This window comes from Accipiter gentilis, chromosome 9, assembly GCF_929443795.1.
Source record: "Accipiter gentilis chromosome 9, bAccGen1.1, whole genome shotgun sequence".
NCBI lineage: Eukaryota > Metazoa > Chordata > Aves > Accipitriformes > Accipitridae > Astur > Astur gentilis.
In genome coordinates this window covers 31,646,056-31,668,961 of record NC_064888.1, presented here as the reverse complement: position 1 = coordinate 31,668,961, position 22,906 = coordinate 31,646,056, and the positions used below count along the sequence as shown (strand labels likewise).

General features: G+C 41.9%; 1 protein-coding gene across 1 annotated transcript in view; it reads left to right on the top strand.

The window, feature by feature from the left end:
- The window catches only part of SORCS1 (sortilin related VPS10 domain containing receptor 1), a 310,095-nt gene that overhangs the window by 274,473 nt on the left and 12,716 nt on the right, over nt 1-22,906 (top strand). Inside the window, exons 19-23 of the mRNA XM_049810783.1 lie at nt 5,170-5,356; nt 10,143-10,276; nt 12,233-12,356; nt 13,340-13,452; nt 16,570-16,701. Coding sequence (XP_049666740.1) covers nt 5,170-5,356; nt 10,143-10,276; nt 12,233-12,356; nt 13,340-13,452; nt 16,570-16,701 — 690 coding nt within the window. The remainder of the gene's footprint in view (nt 1-5,169; nt 5,357-10,142; nt 10,277-12,232; nt 12,357-13,339; nt 13,453-16,569; nt 16,702-22,906) is intronic.

Sequence of the window (22,906 nt, the reverse complement as noted above, 5' to 3'; positions counted from 1 at the left end):
AAATGTAAAAATACCGTTGCAAACTGTATGGGCTGTTTCTTGATATACCCTGAGGCAGGAAGCTTCACAGAGTTTTTTGGAAGCATCCAGGTCTCGTGTACTCTCTAGACTTCTATTCTTTTGGCAAGATACAAGAAAAATGTGCATTTGGCTTGGGGGGCAGGGAGGCAAAGGAGGGAGCGGAGTCTTTTGTGTATGCTTGGAAACCCCCTAGACATTTAATGAGAAAATCCGTTAGAAAACAGTAAATTTCTGATTTACATTTTGGTAACAAATGTTATATAGATAAAGGGCTTAATACAGGGCCCTGGGAAACTTGTTTTTAATTCCCAGGGCTTCTTTTCAGACTAAAAAGAGTACTCGTGCTTAAGGTTCAGCATATGCTTGAGTCTTTGGCTGGACTAAAGCCTTTATCAAGATCACAGTGAACTTCAGGTTATATCCAAGCTTGTGCATATTGCATATACCTAGTACAAGGTAAAAAACATCTATCAAAAGTATTTTCATTTTTTCAGCTATTGTAATTGGTTGCTGACTAGCTTAGCTGATTAAAATACAAGAACCAAATGCAGAGATATCACCACAAGTAGCCAACTTGGCAAAATTTCTCCCATGATGCCTAAGAGCACTGGTGTTAAAGACCTCTTACAATGGAGGCCAGAGAGGCTGCCCAAAGATAGCTCGGTGCTGATCGCATCCAAGTGCTTCACTGTGGCTGCAGAAGTAATACAGGGAGTTTTCTGTCTGCCTTAATCGAGCTAAAAGCTTCAGAAGAATGCTATCACGTAGTATCGGGCTTGTCAAAATGACAAGGAGAAGCTGGAAAAAGCAACAGGAGAGGTTTTTGCAAGGTGTGTGTATATGCATCAAATTGTTGCAAAACAAAACTTCTCTTGGTAAAACAGCCACTTGCAAGTGGTTCTGGAGAGCTGCCTGAGACAGACAGCCGGGGTTGATGTAGATCAGGTGTGGGCTGTTTGGGAAATGTTTTGATTTTGCCTCACCTGCTTTCTCTTCCTGTCTTATTCTGCCTGTGCTCTTACCTGGCACAGATAAAACATTAGAACAAGCCAAAACACAATCTCTTTGTTTTTCTGGCTTTTTTTCCTCCCACTTCCTAAGTTAGGATTTTAAATGTCAGCTTTTCAAAATGTGGCATTTTCAGAGAAGTGTTGTAGCCTGGATCTTACTGAATGGAAAATGTATTTCCAGTTCAAAGGGTTTAAAAACAAAACAGGAAAGGCCAAGACAAATAAAAAAGACTGGGGGATAGCAGCTGAAGCTCTTCCCTAATTAGATTTTCAGGTGTCTCTGTCAGCATCTTTTCTCCCTTGGGAGTTTGGAAGAACAACTGAAATCTAATCTTGCATGCCTTAGAAATGGCTCCTGTTCCTGGCAACACCTGTAGACACCATGGGTTTCATGGCTATAGACAAAATGAAGACAAGAGAAGAAACATTCATTAGAGCACAAATTTTGACACTTGCAGAAACAGAGCTGTCACCCTTTTCATCTTCCCTTGCTACCTCAAACATGCAGAGGAATATGCCTCAACCTGAAACAGACTTCAACTGCATGACCTCAGATATACTCAGAGATGATAAAGCCAGCAGGGTCACTGTGGTGGTGCAGTTTTAACCATGTGAACAGCTTTTGTCCCAGCAGTATGGCTTTACTGGTCAAAGACGTCATCTCTTTCTTAGTAAGAAAAGATGACTAAAACCCTGGTGATGATGGACCTAGAGGAACTGGGAGAGCATCTAATGATACTACAGAGATCTCTGTCTTTGGTCTGAGTCCAGCATTGTGCTTGAGAGAATATATTCTCCCTCTGAAAGGGGTTCAGACCTGAGGAGCTCGTGTATGTTCACTTCTGTCTGTGGAGGCGTATCCTATTTGATGCCTTCTGTCGGCTCCGTCAAACAGTCAGGAGTGCCTGAACCACTGCATCATGTTTGAAACTTCACATCTTCTCTCAAATAACTCAGCTCAATGGAGGATGGAACTCCGTACTTAAGACCATCTCCTGTGTTCCTGATGGCTCTCCGTGAGGACTGACATGATCCCCCTAGTTTGATCCTCTGTGTGACACAGGTAGGAGCCCTTGCCTCAGTGATGTGTGTCTCAAAGAATGTAAGCAGGTGCTCAAACATCTAGTAAAGCATCCAGTGGAGAATTTGCCAAGTGCTTTGCTGAATGGAGGCCTTAGTAGTTTGCATTGCTCAAGCACCTTTCTTAGATTTGACAATATGTCATTGACAACTCCAGATGTTACCAAGTGTCCTGATTTTAGCTGGGATAGAGTTAATTTTCTTTCTAGTTGCTGGTATAGTGTTACGTTTCGATTTAGTATGAGAAGAATGTTGATAACACACTGATGTTTTCAGTTCTTGCTAACTAGTGTTTATACTAAGTCAAGGACTTTTCAGCCTCTCATGCCCAGCCAGCAAGAAGGCTGGAGGGGACACAGCCAGGACAGCTGACCCAAACTGGCCAAAGGGGTATTCCATACCATGTGATGTCATGCCCAGTATATAACCTGGGGGGAGTTGGCCTGGGGGTGGATTGCTGCTCAGGAACTAACTGGGCATTGGTTGACAACTGGTGAGCAATTGCATTGTGCATTACTTGTATATTCCAATTCTTTTATCATATTATTATTATTATCATCATTATTATTTTCTTCCTTTCTATACTATTAAACTGTCTTTATCTCAACCCACGACTTTTTTTTTTTTTTTTTTTCTGATTCTCTCCCCCATCCCACTGGGTGGGGGGAAAGTGAGTGAGCAGCTGCATGGTGCTTAGTTGCTGGCTGGGGTTAAACCACAACACCAAGTTAATTACTGAGAGAAACTTAGTTAAGAACTACCCAAGGGCAACCTGGAGCTGAGTTAACATGCAAGATCCCCATGTTTCTTTCTAAAAGGATGTTCAGGTTGGTCTTCTCAGTAATGTCTCAGCACCTCAGGATTCCTTTGCCTTTGCTGGTACTCTCAAGAGGAGAACAGGGAGTTGCTTCTTTACCTTCAAGACACCAGGAGGGAAATGGCAGGAGATATCTGTGGGAATCCCCAGACAGGTACCTCTCTCAAGGGATGTCTTTCTCCTGCCACACCTTCAGTCTGGGATCCTCCAGAACAGAGCAACACAGTTATTTTTGTCTCATCCACTTGGAAGCAACGGCGCTTCCAGCAGGGTGCCAGGGCAGTGTAATGACTACAACTTCAGCCGATAAAAAGAGAACATCTGGGAAAATTTGTCTCTCTTGCCATCCCCAGGTATAGCTCTGCCCCTCCCGCTTTCCATTCAGGCAAGCCTCCACTATTTCTGCCCTCACAACAAGTTATAAAAAGACTGAGAGAACATGAGGAATATAAAGCTTATGTTACAGTTCCCTCCTGTAGTCACACACACACACATTTCCCTTTCTGGTGTGGAAACCTGCCTGATGCCAACCATTTACATGGGTACCTTTCATTCCAGTTGGGCATCCAGAGGACTGTTTCTCTCTCAAGGGAAAAGAAAAACAAAACAAAACCAAAAAAGGAAAAGGAAACCAAACCAAAGTAAATTAAATGTCCTTTCAGCCAATTTTATGAACTGCTCTGAGCTATTAATTTACCAGCATTCTTCCAGACAGTGGCAGCTGCTTCAGCGTGCCAGGCTGTGGAGTGAGCTGCTCCATAGCAACAGCCAACAAGCGTGAACATACCCAGAATAAGCATCATGCAGGGCCACTGAGGGGGACTTTCAAAAGGAGTAAGAATGCTTAAAGTTAAAACAAGGTACTGCACCTTACCTGAAAGGGAGAGGGTCTATAGCAGCCACAGTTGTTATACAGGTCAGAGCAGGCTGTGTAACTATTTGGCTGTCAGAAACTGCCCTTACCATAGATGTATCACTGCCTTGTGATATGAGAAAATCTTACAGGTGTTTCTAGTGAGTGTGACATAGGTTATATGGATGTTTTTTAATGCACTCATGACTCACTTTTCTGTGTTTTAAACAGGCTTGCAACCAGAAAAATAAACAAATTACTTTTTGTTTGTGAAGCAGAATAAGGAAGTGACATCACTTCTCTCTTTAGGGTTTTATGAGCTTTTTTGAGCTGGGTGGCTCTGACATAGAGTTTGACGAAGCTGCATGCACCAGGCTGGGATTCAGTTTCAGGAGTGGAAGATTGAAACCTGTTTCAGGATTGTTTCACATTAGTGGATCCCTGTTCTGGCATGGAGAATACAGATCCCTGATATCCTTGGCTTTTGGGTTGTGATGGGGTTTGTTTGTTTGTTTCTTTCTTTCTTTCTTTCTTTCTTTCTTTCCCAACTGTGATTTTCATTTATTTATTGTAATTTATTGTAACAATTCTGAAATGTGCTAGATTAGCAGCCCAGGAGACTTGCGTCACGAGGTGGCAGCCTGAGTTATACCACAAACCTACTCTGCTGGGATTATCTCTAGGCAGGAGGAAAAGAGTTTAATCAGCTCTGTTAATTTATTAGCACTTCTCTTCTGAGGCAGGCACAAAGGGTCCCACTTAGTGTCAGTAGTATTGGTAGCTGTTCTGAAATAAATACATATCCAGCTCATTTTAAATCAGACCACTGAGCAAGTCATAAACTGCTGTGAGCTGTCGTTATCATGTGAAGATGAAGCGGTTCTTTTGACCCCCCACCACTTTGATATAGTTGACCCTTCCCTGACGACTTCTCAGTTTCATCTTTCTGCTTTTTATGGTTTTAAATACAAAAGCTCACAATCTGGGTTGTCCCAAAGACTCCTGAGGCAACCTCAGTAGCTACCCATGTCCTGGGTGCTTGCTGAGATGAGCACCATTCCCCACTACAACCCTGCTCTTCACCATAAGGAAATGCAGAGGAAGGAGCCAGCATATTTTCAGAAGCTCCCCTTGTCCTCCTGATGATTGGGAAAGCAGGGCTACAGCACACACCATGGAGGACACCTCCTTCACAGTGCAGCTTAGCCTCAAGAGGGGATCACTTTCTCTCCACTGACTACTGAGCAAATTGATGAAATGACCACCTTCCCTCTGGTAACATCAGACCTTGTGACTATCCTCTGGTTAGTCTAGGTCACCCCACTGATCCAGTCTCTCAAAAGAAAAGCAGAGTCTATTCTGACCCTTTCTCTTTTGTATCACCACAGGGAGACCTCCAAAGATCCCTCATTCAGGTGGATTTTGGAGACGGTATCGCTGTGTCGTATGCCAATCTCAGCTCGACAGAAGATGGTATCAAGCACATCTACCAGAACGTGGGCATATTCCGGGTGACCGTGCTGGTAGAAAACAGCCTGGGTTCTGACAACGCTGTCCTCTACCTACATGTAACGTGTATGTATGTTCATGCTCATTGTTAGCTTCTGTCGTTCTTTAAAAAATTAAAACTTGTCCTTAGAGATGACATTTGGGGCTTTGCAGCTGGGAGCAGAGTGATGGGGTATGATGAGTGTTTGTCTGTCCTCCAGCAGAGGACTCCAGAACGAAAGGAGCCACAAGCAATAGTGACATTTGCTTTTTAAACCATGTTCCACCTCTAATTTGGGGTAGTCTACTTTAGGACACCTCAAAGGAGTGTCCAGCCCTTTCTGACACGCACCTTCATTAACATGTTTACACTTCCAGAAAAACAAAGACATCCAGGACCTTTAATCACTTTTAAAAGCCTTGATTTTTATTTTGTACGTGTGTATTGCCCTCTAATGAAATACAACCACCTCTGAGATGGAAACCAGTGCATTTCAGTCTTTCTGTTGTCATAGGAACCAAAATCTTGGTGTTAAAGAGTATTACAAGAAAAAATATTATCTTCACATTGCTCTTCTGCTGTTCTTTTTAACCTTTTTATACTTCAGCTGTCTGATTTACAACTGAAATGTATCTCAAGTCCTTGCACAAAACCATCACTGTGTTCTTTCATATTTATTCTAGCATGTGGTTATGAACCCAAAGGGTCAACTTATTGAAATTTTGTAACATCCCCAATCAATTTTGTTTGGGGCCATTGTTTTCTTTATACAGTGGGGGGGGGCGTTTGTCGATTATTTATGTTTTCAGCTGTGTGCCTCTGTGCCAGATTTACTGGGAAAAAAAAGGAAATTCCAAAACTTAAATTTATACTTAGAGAAATACCACTTATCCTCTACCAAATTAACTCCACATATTGCCTAGATAATTTAGCATATTCCATATACTTTAACTGTAGTTTTGGAGTTACTTCATACAGCATGAAAGCAGCTGCCTCTTCAGGGGAAGAGGGCAGCTCTTAAATGGTGCACCATCATATCAACAGATGGGAGCGGTGGGAGGTATAGCTGTGGGAGATAGGAGGTTTATGAGGGAGCACTAGAGAAGCAGGACCAAATATCTCCCTGATTGCCTCACTTCAAAAAGACCTTCAGTTCGCGATCACAGTGTATGGTTTATGATTCCCTAACCTGATAGACTCTGGTCTGTGGCAAACTTTTATGTCACATAATCCTTCAGCATACCAAGTGTTTAAAAAACTCATAATACCTTGCAAAAATAACTGTATTCATAAATTAGCTTATTGTGAAGCTCGGGTATTGATTTGGGGGCTTAGCCTGTATCACTTCTGTGCTGAGGCACTGGTGAATCAAGGTAAATTCCCAGCTTTTGGACAGCTACAGATTTTTATTTTTTTTTTTTTTTTTTTTTTAGTTATTTAAGTATCATCCTAAGTAGGGTAGAGGAAAGGGCTTCTGCTCAGAATAGGCATGTATACGCTTTTGTGTAATTTCTTCAGTTCTGGAGTCATATTCTAGTTTGCCTCCCTGCGTGTACCTGGGTAATTATCATGGGAGCTGCTGCAGGCTCCGAATGCAGAAATCCCCCTCCCACTGCTGCTGGTTATGAAAGACAGCTCAACGGGAGACTGTGGTCTTTTTTTTTTTTTTTTTTTTACTCTTTGTAAAGGTCATTGGAAACAAACGGAGAAGTGTTTTGGTGGTTGATATTTCGCAGGAGATTCTGACAGCCTTGTGCGAGCGGGGTTTGTAATCATTCGCTTTTTGACAAGAGACGATTCCATGGGGACCATTGCAAACCCTCAGCCTATCTGCAAAGTAATGAGGCCACGTGAAGCAACAACTGCTTCCTCATGCAACAACCACAAAATGGAAGGAGAAGAGAGCTGTCCAGCCTTCACTCATAGTGGCTTTCTGGTTTATAGTTGTTTTAATCCATTTTTTTGAGACGTTGAAGGCTTAAGAACCACTTTGATTGTTTAAACAGGACAAGAAATAAGCAATATTCAGATATGTTCTTCCGACTTAGCAGCTGATAGTGTATGTTTCTGTGTTTTGCGCAGGTAATGCCAGCACAGGACTTAAATACTGCGTGATCATTGCAGCCAGGCCCAGGTTATACGTGTCTGACCCCCTGGAGAAGTGACAGCTCTAAGGGATATGTCTCACCTCTCTCTCCATGCCAAGAATTAGGGACTTCAAAACAGGTTGCAGACCAAGCATGGTGCCACTCAGACCAGCAATAGATTTGCTGAGGGCAAAGATGTACAGTAAATCCAGTCCCCTCCAGAGCCTAACACCCAGATCCACAAAACCTTCTAAATCCTATTTAAATGCTTGCATTGCCACTCAGCTCTCTGCTGAGTATTCTACTTGGGGTGTATGAGCTTGGCCTTTGGGGAGATTTCTAAAAATATCTGTCCTTACAATAGACACACACACACTGTATTGCTAAGATCCGCAGAAAAGCAGCGTGCAGCCTGAACATCCAGAGAGTTTTAGGAAGGGCTACTAACTGGGTGACCCCTTGTTACAGGGTTAATACATGAGTGTGTGCAGCCAGGTCTGGCCCTTCCAACACCCTTCCCTACCAGTGGCCAGCAGCCTTGCTGAGGGGAAGACTGCAGGCACTGAACCACAGTGCTTGTGATCTCAAAAATAAGCGTAAAGCCTCCAACCCTTGCCCTCCTCATCCTGCTGCAGCCATAGGGCCAGTGCAGCAGTACCTTTGCTGCAGCTGGTCCAAGGATCCAGAAATGCAGGTTATTGTGAGTCAGGAGCCTTTTGGGGTGGATGGACAGTAAATTGTAGATAAACTGCTTCTCCAGCCAACAAGCTGCTTCTGAACTGTCCTGACAGGTAAAAAATTTCCCCTGGAAAGTTAGTTATGCATTTGCCTAAATGCTTCAGAAGAACATCACCTGCCCAAGTGAACCTTTTGAGAAGCTTCTCCCTTTCTGTTGTCTGGGACTTGTACACAGTTTTTCCTGGGGCAGGTGAAGGTCTGTAGTCTCCATGGCCCTGCATGAAGCTCAGAAATTAATTCCCTTGAATTCTCTTCAAACTTACCTGGGAGATAGCAGTCTCCTACCAAGCTAAGGGCCTATCCAGAGTGAGCTATCCCCATCTGCTGGCCAGATAATAGTTCAGCATTTCAGCCACTTTGACCCATCAGCTGTGTGCACAGAAATACTCGGGCAGAATTGGCTTGCCTGAGCCATTCTTCCATGTTCTTTCCTAGCCAGCATATGATGGAGGCCCAAGGAGGTGCTGGGCACTCTCTGCAGTGCAGGATCATTTGAGATGTGTTTGGAGCAGCTATGCAGTTATATTAGAGTGTGTTAGACTTTATATGGGCTCCATTGTCACTGCTGTCACTGCATCTGGTGCCAGGAAATGTATTCCTTTCGAGGGCTGTGCTGACATTGGGCATTTGGCAAACATTCCAAAGGATACCAGAGCTGCAAAATATTTAGCCTGGGAAGCTGCTGTTTTTCAGGTCTCAGGGTCTTGCTGAAAGCAGGCACGGCCTGGTCACGGAAATGTGTCTGAGAAGGGGAATGCCATTAAAATCATAAGGGTGAAATTCCGGATTCTCATGAATTTTCAAGAAGAGTGTTGACTGCTGATTATAAAAGGAAAAATTAGTCATGATCTGGTCTATAGCAGGCTTTGGTCAGTCTGATCATGGGTAACTCCTACTTGGACTGCTTCAAGTTAAGCAGCAGCTTAAGTTAAGCAGCCCAGAGAGAGCTGCATTTCAGTAATAAGTCAGGAACACCGGTCCTTGTTTATTGTGGCATTGTTTATACAGTCTGACTTGGGAGAATTTTTTCATCTCTCCCTCTGCCTGCGTGTGGTGTATAAGGGTACAGAGTGCTTGCTCCAAAATGTGTGGTATTCCTTTAGGTTGAAAAACAAGGTCTAAGTGGTGATATGTGCATGGGATGTCCTGAAAAATCCTCTCCTGAAATATATAAAATCCTCTAGCAATGTATCTTAACTCCATATGGGCAATGTAGTCAATCCTCCCAGGCTGTGGTCTCTGCTTCTCATTACTGGGGAGCTTACAGATGTATGTAGGACATGTAGATGTGGCTTTAATTTGTTTAAGAAACCCATGTCCCCATGTCACCTGGAGTTTCTTTTTCTTTCTCTATCAGTCTCAGGACAATTGCTTTGTTCTCTAAGTGAACAGTCAGAACACATTTTGAAAAAATAATCTACAGGACAAGATGTAACAGCAAAGGCCCATCTGTCTCCAGAAGATGGGAAATGTGTAACCCTGGGCATAACATCACTTGTCGAATGAATTATGTTCTGTTTATACTAAAGAAATATGAGTTTATTGAGGAAAAGGAGGAAGTATAAGGTAACATTAAAATGAAGGCATTCAGTGAATAGCTGCCTTCAGGTAGAGTTTCAGCTGATATAAATAGATGTACCATTGCTGAAGTTCACCAAATTGTAGCAGTTTGCATAAGGAGAGATGCTTGATGTCCACTGAAGCAATTTGTCCTGCACGTTCTTATGTCTTCCCAGTGAAGACCATATTCAAATAACAGGGCTCTGCCCCTATTGTTTAAGTTGTATATAAAGTCCCTGATTATATGATGTTAATGCAGTAGAGAGTCCAAGTTATTCAGCTCCAGATACAGGGGTAGCTCCTGTTCTGTGAGGAACAGATTTAAGCTTGTGTCTCTAGAAGTGGCACCAAGCCAAAACTGTTACGCCCCACAGTGATTTGGAGGACTTCTCTCCCCTAAACCAAAGGATATCCCCTCGGTTCTGTTCTTCCCCAGGCTGACATTTCAGGTGGAGGGAGGACTCACCTGCTGCTTCTGTCTCTGCAGGCCCCTTGGAACATGTTCACTTATCTCTGCCCTTCGTCACCACGAAGAACAAGGAAGTCAATGCCACTGCAGTACTGTGGCCAAGCCAAGTGGGAACACTTACTTATGTCTGGTGGTTTGGGAACAACACGGAGGTTTGTATTCCCTATGGACTGACATCAAAATAATCCTGGAGGAGCTGTCTTACTGAGGAAGGAGGGAGAGAGGGTTCTGGGAATGCTTCCAAATAGTCACGCACACAAGAAAATTATAAACCAGAGACCAGGAGACTAATGGTTCTTTGACGTACCAATGTTGAAATCTAAGAACTGCCTTGTGTTTGTTGCTGTGACTTAGCTGTAGGGTTTTTTGCCGTTTCATGCAAATTGTCCAATAGCTTTTTCCCTGCATTTACATACAAGGTGGATGTAGTGAACCAAAATCCAGAAGAGCTTCTAGTGTGTTTTTCCCCACCCTCCCTTCTTCATTAATAACACCAAAAAGACTCTGGGGTTTCAGGGTTTTTTTTAGGAAACTAACTTCTCAAACTGAAGCTGTTTTCATATCTGGAACTGACTTTACATAACCCTAGAGTTTAAACCTCACCTCTCTGGTGACTAACAGGAGAAGGGACTGCCATCAGTTCTGTGCCCCCCCTTAAATATGCTGAGCCCAATCCTGAGCCCCCGCACTCTATGCTAAACCACATGTGCAAGAAGACCCTATTATCATGTGCTACCAGTGGATAAGATGGTTCCCAACACATCTCCCTACCTCTGGGCTCTGCTCAGATAGGAGGACAGCATGCACTACATTCTGCTGCCTCTATTGTTGCAGTGTTGGTAAATCTGCACAGGCATTATAACTGTTATTTTACATATCTTTGTGGCTGAAGTATCCAGAGACCCTAATTAGTTTCGGAGGGGAGAGATTCTCATGGATTTTGAAGAGCCAAGAGGGATCTTCAACTACACACGATTATCTTGTATAATGCAGGTTGGAGGGTTTCATCAGTACCTTCTGCTTTATTTAACTCCTTGTGATTAAGGCAGAACCTGACTTTTTGTTATTGTTGTTTTGCATTAATTATTTCCCTCAGATGATGGAGAATTCACTGCTTCTCTTTCTTACCCTCTCCCTCAACTATTTCCCCACAGCTAATTATCCTAGGCATTGAACACATGCACTATGTTTGTAGTCTGAATTTATCTAGCTTTGGTTTCAAGCTGTTGGATCTTGTTATGCCTTTGTGTGTAGATTAAAGAACTCTCTGTACTATCAGAAATTATCTCCCCCTAGAGGTACTTACAGGCTATGATTGTCACCTTTTACCCTTCCCTCTGATCTGCTAAGCTCATAAGTGATCAGAGTTGGTCTAACTCTGTTCTCATTGAAGTGAGAATTTTACTACAGACTACAATGGCAACAGAGTTTGACTTAATAGTGGGTGCGTTGAAGATCTCACCCAGAGTTCATTAATAAGCAAAAACAGAAGTTAGGGCACAGACCACTGAAAGGGGGCACAACTCATTGATAAACTGGCTGCATAACAAAGCAAGCTGAGGGAATCTGTGTCCTTTCTAAACACCATCACTTTCCCAAACCAGTATCTCCATGCCTAAGGTTAACAAGGGCGAACAACTGAGAAATCTTAATTTGCTTCCTGGTTCTGTCACAACCTCCTTGAGTCACCTTAAACAAATCTCTTACAGCTAGGTCTGTGAAAGGAGTGTGGCACCTGAGCAGTGAGTTTTGCAGGCCCTTGTGTTAGGATCTGTGCCTCTCTGGGGAGTGCAGCAAAAATGAACACTTTAACATAGGATCCAGAACAGCCAGTATGCTAAGTGGGAAGGAAATACTGGGTCTTAAAATTTAGCTCCTTTGGAAGTTACAGGTACCTTACTTAGAGCTACAGAAGGACAGCCCCATCTGGATCCCTGGGTCCTCTCCAGAAAATTGGCTTCCATGCCACAGGACCCCTTCTAAGTCTTAAGTTTCCAAGCTGGAACTGACACCGCAAACCATCCCAGTAGGCCAGAAAGCCAAACTCTTTTTTGCTTTTCCTTTCCAGCCGAATTAACTTCATTTTTCCTTTTCTGATATATTTGCAGCCACTGATCACATTGGAAGGGAGCATCACATTCACATTTTCTGTGGAAGGGATGAATACCATCACTGTTCAGGTCTCAGCAGGAAATACCATTCTTCAGGACACAAAGACTATTGCTGTGTATGGTGAGCTCTTCCCCCTTCATTTCACATATGATTCTCCATAGTCAAGACCTAGAAAGCCAAGTTAGCTGGCAGTAACATGAGGTCTTTATTCCAGGATGCTTTTAGTGAGATTATAAACTCGGTTCCCATGTTATCAGTTCAGCATAACATCTCTGAAGGCCACTGACTGACATTAGTCTGGACTGAGATGATTACAGAACATTGATCTCCTTCCCAGAGCCCTCTGCATCTGCTCTGTCACTATTTGGTCATCCTACATGATTGTCAAAATGTTAGGTCATTTTGCGAGCTGGTTTTCCCCCTTCTTGGCCAGTAGAGGCCTCTTAACTCATGCAAAAGCTGCTTAGCTTGAAAGATAAGTCAATGCTGTGTGCTGCAGTTCTGTACAGAAATCTGTACTGATCTGTTATTGTACTCAGGCCTCAGAAGCAGTTAGGGCACACAAATATCAATTAGTGTAGGTGGAGGCTAAGAATGAACTACTGGGAATCCCAGTTTTAGATGATTATGCTAAGCACATGGTCATAGGGATCAACATGCAACAGAGAGATTTTTCAAGGCCAGTCCTCTCCCCACCTTTATCCCTGTCCCCTTCCAGTTAAGATTTCAAGTGTTTGGGGCACATCTATGAGAGTACAATCACAGCTTCTTTCAGAGGGCTTGCCTGCTTCAGAAGTCAAGATGAAGGCAGCATTTCATTTACATTCCCCACACAGCTCCCTTTCCAGTGCTGTTCATCCACTCAAGTAAGGACTGATCACCTTTTTCAGTTCTGTGACGCTCGAGCAGTGAATCTCTCAGATTCTCCAAATCTCCCAGTGAATCTCTCAGACACACTGCTGGATTCTCTGACAGTCTGTGCATCACCTGCAGATTGATTAAGCAAAACATGAGCTGCAGCAGGTTTCACTAGGTTCTGCCCACTCATTTGGCACTAAGGCATTTCACAGTCTTTACTCACCACCATGTCATTGTATCTGCAGAGCAATTTCAGTCCCTGCGGTTATCATTCTCTCCAAACCTGGATGACTACAATCCAGATATCCCAGAGTGGAGAAGGGACATCAGCAGAGTAGTCAAGAGAGCCCTGGTGGAGGTAAGCAATGTACATAACCTGCGTTACAATGGTTCTAATTTCTGCTTTGTGCCTACATTAGGACTGGATCAGCTATTCTCTCAAGGTGTCTCTCTGTTTCTACCAACTATAAAAGGAGGCTAGACTAGTGTTTGAGGCCAGACTCCTAAATTTTAGACCAGTGAAATTACCCTATCCTATGACAATCTGGTGCTCAGAGTCAGCCTTCAGTTTATTCTTTTTAATTACAGTGGATTATGCGGAATATTTTTGAATAAAGGCCATATAGAAAACAAATTACTTACACCCGCCTATAGCTGTACAAATGTCTTTATTACTGCATAGCAATTCTTACTTCTTTTTACTGCTATTCTTATACAGCAGTGTAACATAGTGCTATTCTAATGGAATTACAAATATGCTGTAGGAAACTTAGGACACCAAAAAGAAAAGAATTTTTACTAAAGAAAAAGAGCACCACAGTAAGTGCTTTGTCTTTCACATAGCATGAGGATCACGGGTCAGGATGGATGCTATTTTTCCCGTCAACACTATGGAGAAGCTCTGAAGTTCCTTCTTTAACTGTGGAACAGAATGTCATAAAAATATTCTTGTGTGGCTGAAGATTTGGATTTCAAACTGAGAGGCTAAGAAAAGTTAGAAGAGACAGCTGGGATTTTGCAGCTCAAGGGAAAATAGTGAAAGGAACTGTTTGAAACAGGGTTTCTGCGTGTTTTTTTTTTAAGTAAAGATACTCAGATTTTGAAAGGATTCAAGGTTTGTAAATGTTATTAGCAAGCTTATATGTTCATTCGTGGCATCATGTGTGCAAAAAGACTTGAAAGACACTGTGCTCTAATTAGGTGCACACAAACTTGTCTGGATCTTTTCTGAGATATTTTTCTTCAATTTCCTCAAAAGACAGGAGGAGGAAAGGGAAAAAACAGTACATTTTTCTGGAGCTTGTTCTTCTGACTTACTGTATCAAGTATTCAAGGATCCATTTATCTTCAGGATGAATTTTCAGAATATAAACAACTCAATAAAACAAAATCAAGCCATAAAAAGAAGGATTATAAAACTACAGTACCAAGGCTACATTCCAAAAGCAGAACATTGAAAACACAAAGAGTCTTTTTGGTGTTTGAGTAAAAAAAAAAAAAAAAAAAATTGATAGCTAATTATCCCTCTTTATATAGCTAAATAATTCACCTTAACCAAGCCTTTGTGAGAAATTCCTGTAAAAATTCAAGATAAAACCAATAGATTTCTACAGCAATTAAGTAAACTGTGTAAAAATGAGTTGAATAACTAAATAATTCAATAGGAAATTATAGCTGTGCTATAGAATTTTTATGAACTTTTATTAAAGTATTACATTCTTATTACAGAGTACCATAGACTTGGATAAAAATTCTGCATAAGAAATTATAGTTCTCTACTAAAATCTGATCTTCTCTCTAAGTAAGGATAACTTCATATTATCACAAAGTATCCTATTTTTTATTATGAACATAATTATTTGCTCACATCATTGATTTTCTGAGTCCTGTCTCCCACTTTTGATGAAGAAGACAAGAATGAACTGAGTTGATCAGCCAAAAGCTTCCAGACAAAATATCATTCCCAGCCTCTGAAAATGAAGACTTTCCATTAACTGGTAATACTGTGTCCTTTTCTTGACATCTTAGAACAACCTGTTAAGCAAGCACAAGTAATGCAAGTATCAGGGAATACTTGGAAAGAATATATGAGACCTTTATATTGTTATAGGTTTTTCTCTAAATCGACTTTAAAAAAACCCAACAGCAACAAAACCACATGGTTTTCCTTGGTGTGCAGTGGAGGGGAAGGGTTCCCTTTTCATAGCTCCACAGGGCATTCCCTGGACTGTCAGCAGTCACGCATGGGATAGCCACAGAATTAGCTCAGGTAACGGTGATTTGTAATCAGTTTCACTGAGTCCTTGTCCTCCATCCATCATTTTCTTCAACGAGCAGCTGCTCAAAATCTTTGCTCCTGAGCTACTAGGGAGAAGAATTCATGAGGTTTAGGCCCAGTTAATGTCTGAGAGGGTTGCAAGTCCTTACTGCAGGGGAATCTCTGTGCTGCATCCAGCTGTAGTGGTCTGTCCTTATATCTGAGGGCATTTTTGTTTTTCCTTTAAAAGTGACCTACTAAATTCAGCACTTTGAAACTTAAGGTTTAAATCAAAACCTTGAGATTTAAATGCATTTGCTGGATAATCCACAAGACAAAGAGGCAATGGAAGAATATTCAGCAAACTATGGTTCTCCTTCTTTTGGCTCACAAAACTTCCTGAAGATCAAACTAGCTCCTTTTCTGGAGAATAACTCTGCAATCTGATTGTGTAATGTCATGGTAACAGCAGCTGAAACCCATGACCAGAGATGACCCTGGTAGTGATGTCTGTGGGGTACTTTTTTCTGAATTTTGGCTAACTTTGTTGAAGGGAGATTTGAGTTTAACTGGTTGCTTAAGATTTTCAGCCAACAAGACAAAAAAATAAAAATTTGCAGACTAAGACAATCTTTAACACCTAAAGGGAAAAAAAAAAAAAGTCCTCATTAACTTGTGGAATTGACCCAGGATGTGAACTATGAGAATTTGTTTGGCTTTTGGGATTCAAACTTGATTCATCATCTTCTCTTTCCCTGAGTTTCCACAAGGCTTTTAAGATATTTTGGCTAATCACACCTCTAGAGTGCAATTCTGCCCACATACCTTGCCCTTTAACATGCAGCTTCTTACCATTGACTAAACGAAGAACCTCAGGGATTAACTTGGGATAGTCAGATAACTTTAAAATAGCTAAATTTAGACAAAGCAAATCATACCTTATGCAACTATTATTTAGGAGCTCCTTTTAGCATGTCTGATTATCACTGTTGCCTTAGGACCCTGCATATTTTACTGGAGAACAGGGTAAAATAGCTTAGATCAGGAAATTACTAATCCCTGACTTTTTACCTGCAGTGGATTTTAACAAGATTCTCCCTGTTGTACCAGATACACCCTACATCGTTTGTAGAGGTACTGTGATGCCTTAGCCAAGAAGCTCTCAGCATTCAGTGCCATCCTCACTGTTTATCTGTGCATTATTTGTCTATGTATCAGGCAACAGGTATTTCAAGCAAGCATATTCTGGTCGCAGTGCTCCCAGGTCTGCCAACATCTGCTGAACTCTTCATTTTACCATATCAAGATGCCACAGGAGAAAATAAAAGAACAGCAGCAGACCTAGAGCAGGTATTGTGTCCATTACTTGGAAAAGTGTGTGTTTATGTATTTGTGTGTATATATATGGGATTTCCAAGACAAGTTAGAACAAATAATTGTGGTACAAATGCATCTGATTCACTGGGGTCTAAACGATGACTGTGGTACATGCTACATACTCTTTGGGGTTTTTTGTTGGGGTTTTTTGTGTTGTTTGTTGTGTGGGGTTTTTTTCTTCTCTTTTTCTCCCAAACACTGGAAACAGGCTTTGGAGCTGTATTTAGGAGTGGACACTCCCATTTAGGTTCCCTCAGTAATGTTAAGTTGTCATAAATCCCTTAGAAGTTCTGTTCTATTTCATGGAAGTTGGAAGAAAGCAGGAAGGATTTAGGGGATGATTCCTGCCAACATGAACTGGAGTAGCCTCATAAGGCAAAGTTTATGAGGCTGTCAAGAGTCTAGAAAGCACTGGAGGACAGAGCTGAGTGGTAGACCTGGGCAGATCAGAACTTTGTTACTTTAAGGCACAGGGATGGGCTTGGATTATCTGCCTGCCCTCTTCATGGTGCTGGCACTGGGGTTCAGCCACTCTGGATTGTTTTCTCTGTGCAAGGCTGAAGCAGGTTATGACAACTGGAGGACTATATCTCCCTGCAGACCCAAAAGGTCCTGCCCATCAGGTGGGCCTAGCATACTGTGACTAAAAGATAAAACACTGTGCTGGGCAAAAATCCTGAAATATCTCTCAGCTTATTACCTCAGATTCCAGGAGCAAAGATAACTAGCCCTGAGTGAAGCACTGCTGTACCTCTGCCTCTCCATACAGTATGTCCGTGGCTCAAGCAGACATACCTCATGTTGGTATGGGCTATATGACCATTGGGGTAGAAGGTGTCATCAGCTCACAAATATCAGCCCCCGTGCTATGGTGAAATCCTCAGCATTACAGGATGCCTGCTACTCACTGGATGGCACAAGGGTTTTAGCATTTCTCTTTGGATTTGTCCCTCAATTTGTGAATGAGTGAAGTCTTCCCATCAGCACATATATCAACAGTATCTTTCCCTTTTTGTATTCTTGTTTCCTAATAGCCTTTTCATCTGCGTGACCTAGTAGTGGCTGTTGCAATTGCCTCTTGCAGTGGTCTAAAACCTTGTTAACTTAGCTGTGGGCCTCAAACCACCAGGTCATCCATATTCTTAAGCTTTCCCTTGCTCAGCATCCTTAGCCATCATCTTTTTTTGACAAATTATTTTCCTCAGCAATTTTCACCACCCATGTAATAAACAAAAAAGATGGAGATTTACTGCTTTGCAAAACCTTTCCTCCCTTTTCTCCTTCATCCCCCTTCTCCTTTCCTCCATCACAAATTGGCAAAGAAGCCAGTCCATAAACTTTCAAATTTAAATCTGACCCAGCTCCCCTCTGGCACTCAGCAGCTTATTGTATTTTGCCAGTTACTCCCTCTCTTTGTCCCTTTCTTTTCGCCCCCTGTTAAAACGGGAGTCTCTGTGCCTGTGGAGAAAGGAAGCCCTGACAGCGCGCTCATGACCCTTTTTATGGACAAGAAGAAATGTCATTTTCAGTGGGACTCCAGCAACTTCCCTGGCATCCTGCAGGGTCCAAATGGTAACCTTTGAAGAGAGAGAAACTATTTGCCATTTGCAGCCAGCTGTTTCCTGTGGAGAAGTATCTCCCCTGCTCTCATCAGGATGACCAGAATATTTTTCTTACTAGCCTGCAGGTACTGCATTCCCCTTCCTGGTTACTCCAGTAGAAAATGGCATTGTTTTCAGTGGGAACTGCCCAAGGAGGGCCCCAAAAGGTGTCTCTGCCCTCAGCTCTGAAGCATATTCTGATACTCTTCCTGTTTTGTCGTCCATTTGGCCTGTGATCCTTCACTATCCCTTCCCCAGTGTTTCAGAGGCCATTCAACAGCTTCTCCCTGTTGGGAGAGTACTGGCATGAGTACTGGGAGCAGATGGTTTTGCTGATGACGGCTTAAGTTGCTTCTTAGGTACTTTGTATAGTCTTCTTTTCTGGTAGGAACAGAAATCTATTTTGTGTTCATGAGCAAGCAACAAGCTATTCAAAAGCTTGTGTGTGAATTTGTGCGTTTTCAGGTGCACACCCAAGGGAGTTATAGTTCTGGATGATTTTTCTAATTTGGAAAAGAAACTTCAGAGTGTACAGGAACAAAATGGAAATAGTTTTCACAAACACTGCAATGGAATAAGGCTTCTTAAGGAAGCACTTAATTATATAGGTTCCTTTTTTCATGGTGTCATATCACACATGGAAGCTACTCTCCAAACCTGAGACTCATGGTAAGCCTGTCCAGAGACACAGTGAAAATAGTTTCTGTCCCTGGAAAACTTGCAGTCAGAATAGATCAGGTGGAAAGGAGTTACAGAAATTAATGTTTTTATTCTGCAAAGGCCCTTGTTTCAGTACCCTAGGGAGGGATATCCTAACTCATTCTCAAAATCAAAAGTTGATGAAACTGAGTGAAATACCACAGAAGGGCACAAAACCCACCACGCACACTGTAGGCACAGATTTACCAGGAGAATGAAGTGTGCTACAGCTCCTTCCTTCTCTTCCCCTCTTATTAGAGCCTCCTAAAGTCGGCATGTATACTTGCGGTCATATGACATGGACGTGGTGATACAGCCCTGAATCTACCATATTCACACGCCGGGTACCAGAACAGAGGCAAGGGACACTCTGTGGTCCTGATGTTCTGCTCATCTGACCTGGGTTTGGAAGGGAGAAGCCATGTAAATCATGCGGGTGGTGCATGCTAACTTTTGTTAGCTAGGACAAGCAAGGCTAAGGACAGCTGATGGAGTGGGAGGCAGGGAAAAGTGATAGAAACAGTAGCTGAAGAGGGAATTCAAACTACATCTCCCCACATGAAACTCCTGAAGTTGCTGCAGGCCATGTTTATCACAGAGCACTGTGAGGTTTTGGGGCAACTTGCTTAACTGAGCTGTATTTCATCACCTGAGCTAGACCATTATTCTGTCATGGCTAACAACGAAGGGTAAATGTGGTTTCATGGACTTTCACATTTACCAGTAAATCTGATGCATATCTAATGACCATGGGGTCTTACTTCTTTGCTGTTTCCCATTGAGGCAGATTAAGCTGGTCTGTTTTTATCTGGTACATACTCATTTGGCTTTTTAAGCACGCCTTTGAGTCTCTCTGTCCAGCCGCTCTGTGGTCCCTAAGTACATAATTCTCATTGACTTCAGAGGCAGCTAAAAGTCCATGGTCCCTTGAAAATCTAGGTCTTACTTTCCCATTTGTCAAAGTCTATAATACTACTCAGTGCCACTCATATTTTATGAGTCTAAACACAGTAAGCCATGGATTGTTTGGTACAGTAATAGTGGGACTGTGGAAGTTGTCCTAGGCACTGCATCACACTTGATAAATATACCTTTCCATGCAGTTTTCCATCAGGGTGGCACATTTGTGGCTTATGCTCTCGTTGAGACTGTGGTTAGATGGTAGATGTCGTCTTCTCCTTGAGCTGATGTACCACTGTCAATCAAGTGCCCCAAATAATTTTTTTTGTGTACACACAGTACCAATCATTGTCATATCTGTTTGCAGATTACATTTAGAAATGTGAACTCTGCATTCCTGATATTTCCCATTGGACACTAAAGTGCCTTTTAAAAAGTTTAACTGCTCGACAGCTGAAAAAAACCACTACGTATGAGGTTGGGGAAGTTTTCTCAATGTGCAGCATGGGACAATTCCACCTAATACATAAATACAGAATTTCTGAGGACCTCAGACTGCTTGATCCACTCCACTTTCTGTAGTCATTGTAAACTTATTTTTCACAGCTTCATAAAAATCAAAAGCCTTTTCATCGTGCAGAATCCCAAAACATTTTGCATATTCAAAAAAATTTTGTATTTATGACCAGAATGTTGTGCTTTGCCTTTTTTTTTTTTTTTTTTTTTTAAATTGGGTCACTTGGTTCCCCTGTTTATTTTCACAGTAACTAAGGACAGACTACCAACCTGCTTAAAAATGTAGAAATAATTGGCAGTTGCAAAACACTGCTGTTTAATTTGCATGTTGTCACTGCAACACCACTAAAATATCCCAAATCTTGGAAAAACAGCCACCCAGAATTGCTCTTGGCCACTTGGGTTGTCATGCAGTTGTTACACCATCTTTATGGATGGGCTCGGTGAATGTGATGATTACAGAATTCAGCTCTGCCACTTCAAAAGCACCAAAGTCTTTCTCTTCAGTGAAGGGCAACCCTCTAATTAGTAGCATTTCAAGTAATTTTTGAGTAATTTTTAGCACTAATCCAATTCAGAATGAATGTGCAGTAGGAGGATATTCTACTTAAAATTCAGTAGAAGGCAGTGGTACAAATACACAGATATGATTACTCAATTTATTTCAGTGTAGAGTTTGACTCTATAGAAAGATTCTGAAGGGTTATCTTTTTATTTATGCATTTCACAAATTATCTTCTCTCCACGTTGTTTGCTTGTGGAGGTTTTTTGTCAAACATAGCAAATGTGTCTCCTGTTAGTCAAATGAGATGTAAGCAGAAGATACACGAGAATTTAAAGTAAGGTTTTCATATCAAGTAAAGTTTTCAGTGTTTTCATGGGTTTCCCTTTAGTTTTCCATTGTCATGCTTTTACCTGGCCTATTCAAAAGAGCCATAAAGGCAGAATGCAAAATAGGCATAGGAGCAACTAGTTAATGACATTTGAGGCCATTAATCTTTCCTCTGAAAAGAGCTATCAGCAATGTAGCAAGCATGATGGAGTCTTTGGCAAATGGCAACACTAGCTGGCTGGTAGCCAGCTGTGCTCAACATGCTGCAACTGTGGCCTGTATCTGTATCCAGCCAAAGAGATGGGAAATGACATGAATGACTGAATATCAAACGGGCAGTGATGAACTGAGGAGATGAAATACCTCTGGCAAATTTAACACTATGGAGAGTGGCATTCGGGAAGCCCGTATGTGTATATGTCTTAGGATTCTTTCCTTCAAGCAGATTTAGTTTTAGTTCTGCTTCTTTGTAGCTGATGGAGTTTCTATCTGTTTTAATATTTTTTTTCACCCACCCTCCTAAGCTTTAGTGTTTCAGCATATTTACTTTCACTACTTTTCTTTCCTCTGATGTATTTCACCTGTGCCTGTCAACAAAATATTTTAGCAACAAGACCGTGACAGTGAACACCTTCAAATCTTACAGAAAATGGTGCCAGTCAGTCCTGGACATTAAGTTCCAGAAAAAGGGGTAAATCATCTTAGTGTTTACTAGGAGAGGAGTTTTTTTAACATCTGTACCTTTGTATGCAGACCAAGTCTTCCACTGGGTGCTTAGTGAAGCTTGGGTCAGTATTTGAGAAGTAAAGGCAGGTGGGGAGAGAATGGAATAATATGAACCGGAAGACCTTGTACCAAGGGCTTTTTTCCTTAGCCAGCTTTTCTTGATCAGCTGCTTGTGTGCTGTAGAACAGGCTGAGTACATACCTTGTCTTAATGTCTTTGAGTTAACTCCTGCCATGTGACTATCAGACCTCTCGCCTTCTCATCTTTTGCTCAGTGTACAGAGCAGCCCTTCATTCTCAAGACTCCTTCTGGTCACCTTTGTTCATGTAAAGCGCATCATGGCTTTTATGTCCAGGTTCTCTCTGGGTTCATATCTGCTGGTCAGTTCTTGTCCCACAGTAACCACAGGAAAGTCCTCCACCTTGTGCTCTCACAGTGTCTCTGGATACTAATGGCACCTGGAATTTAGCATCTTTCATTAAAAGATCTCAAGAAAATCCTGCTGGACCCTGTAAGTCAGTGATTATGCTCTTTTCAGTGCTAAGGCAAGTAAATTTTAGATGCCTCATGTGAAGTAACCAAGGTTGTACATGGCGAGTGGCACAGTTTAAAGTAATCTACATTTGCCTTGACTCCTGATTCACGTTTGTAATGCTGGTTCAAGTTGCTTCCTACCAATCAATGTGCATAATTCTTTCCTTTAGTTGTATATTGATTTACTCGATGAATTGAATAGAAGTGTAGCACTCATTAGTTGAGATCCTTACAAAGTATCTATAAAATTATCTAGATTCTTAGCTAGTACACACTGGCATAGTTGAATCACATTCAATTAGCCTAAACCAATTTACACCAGAGGTTTCAAAATTCAATAAAGGTATGGGAAAATGCCCTTCTGAGTGAT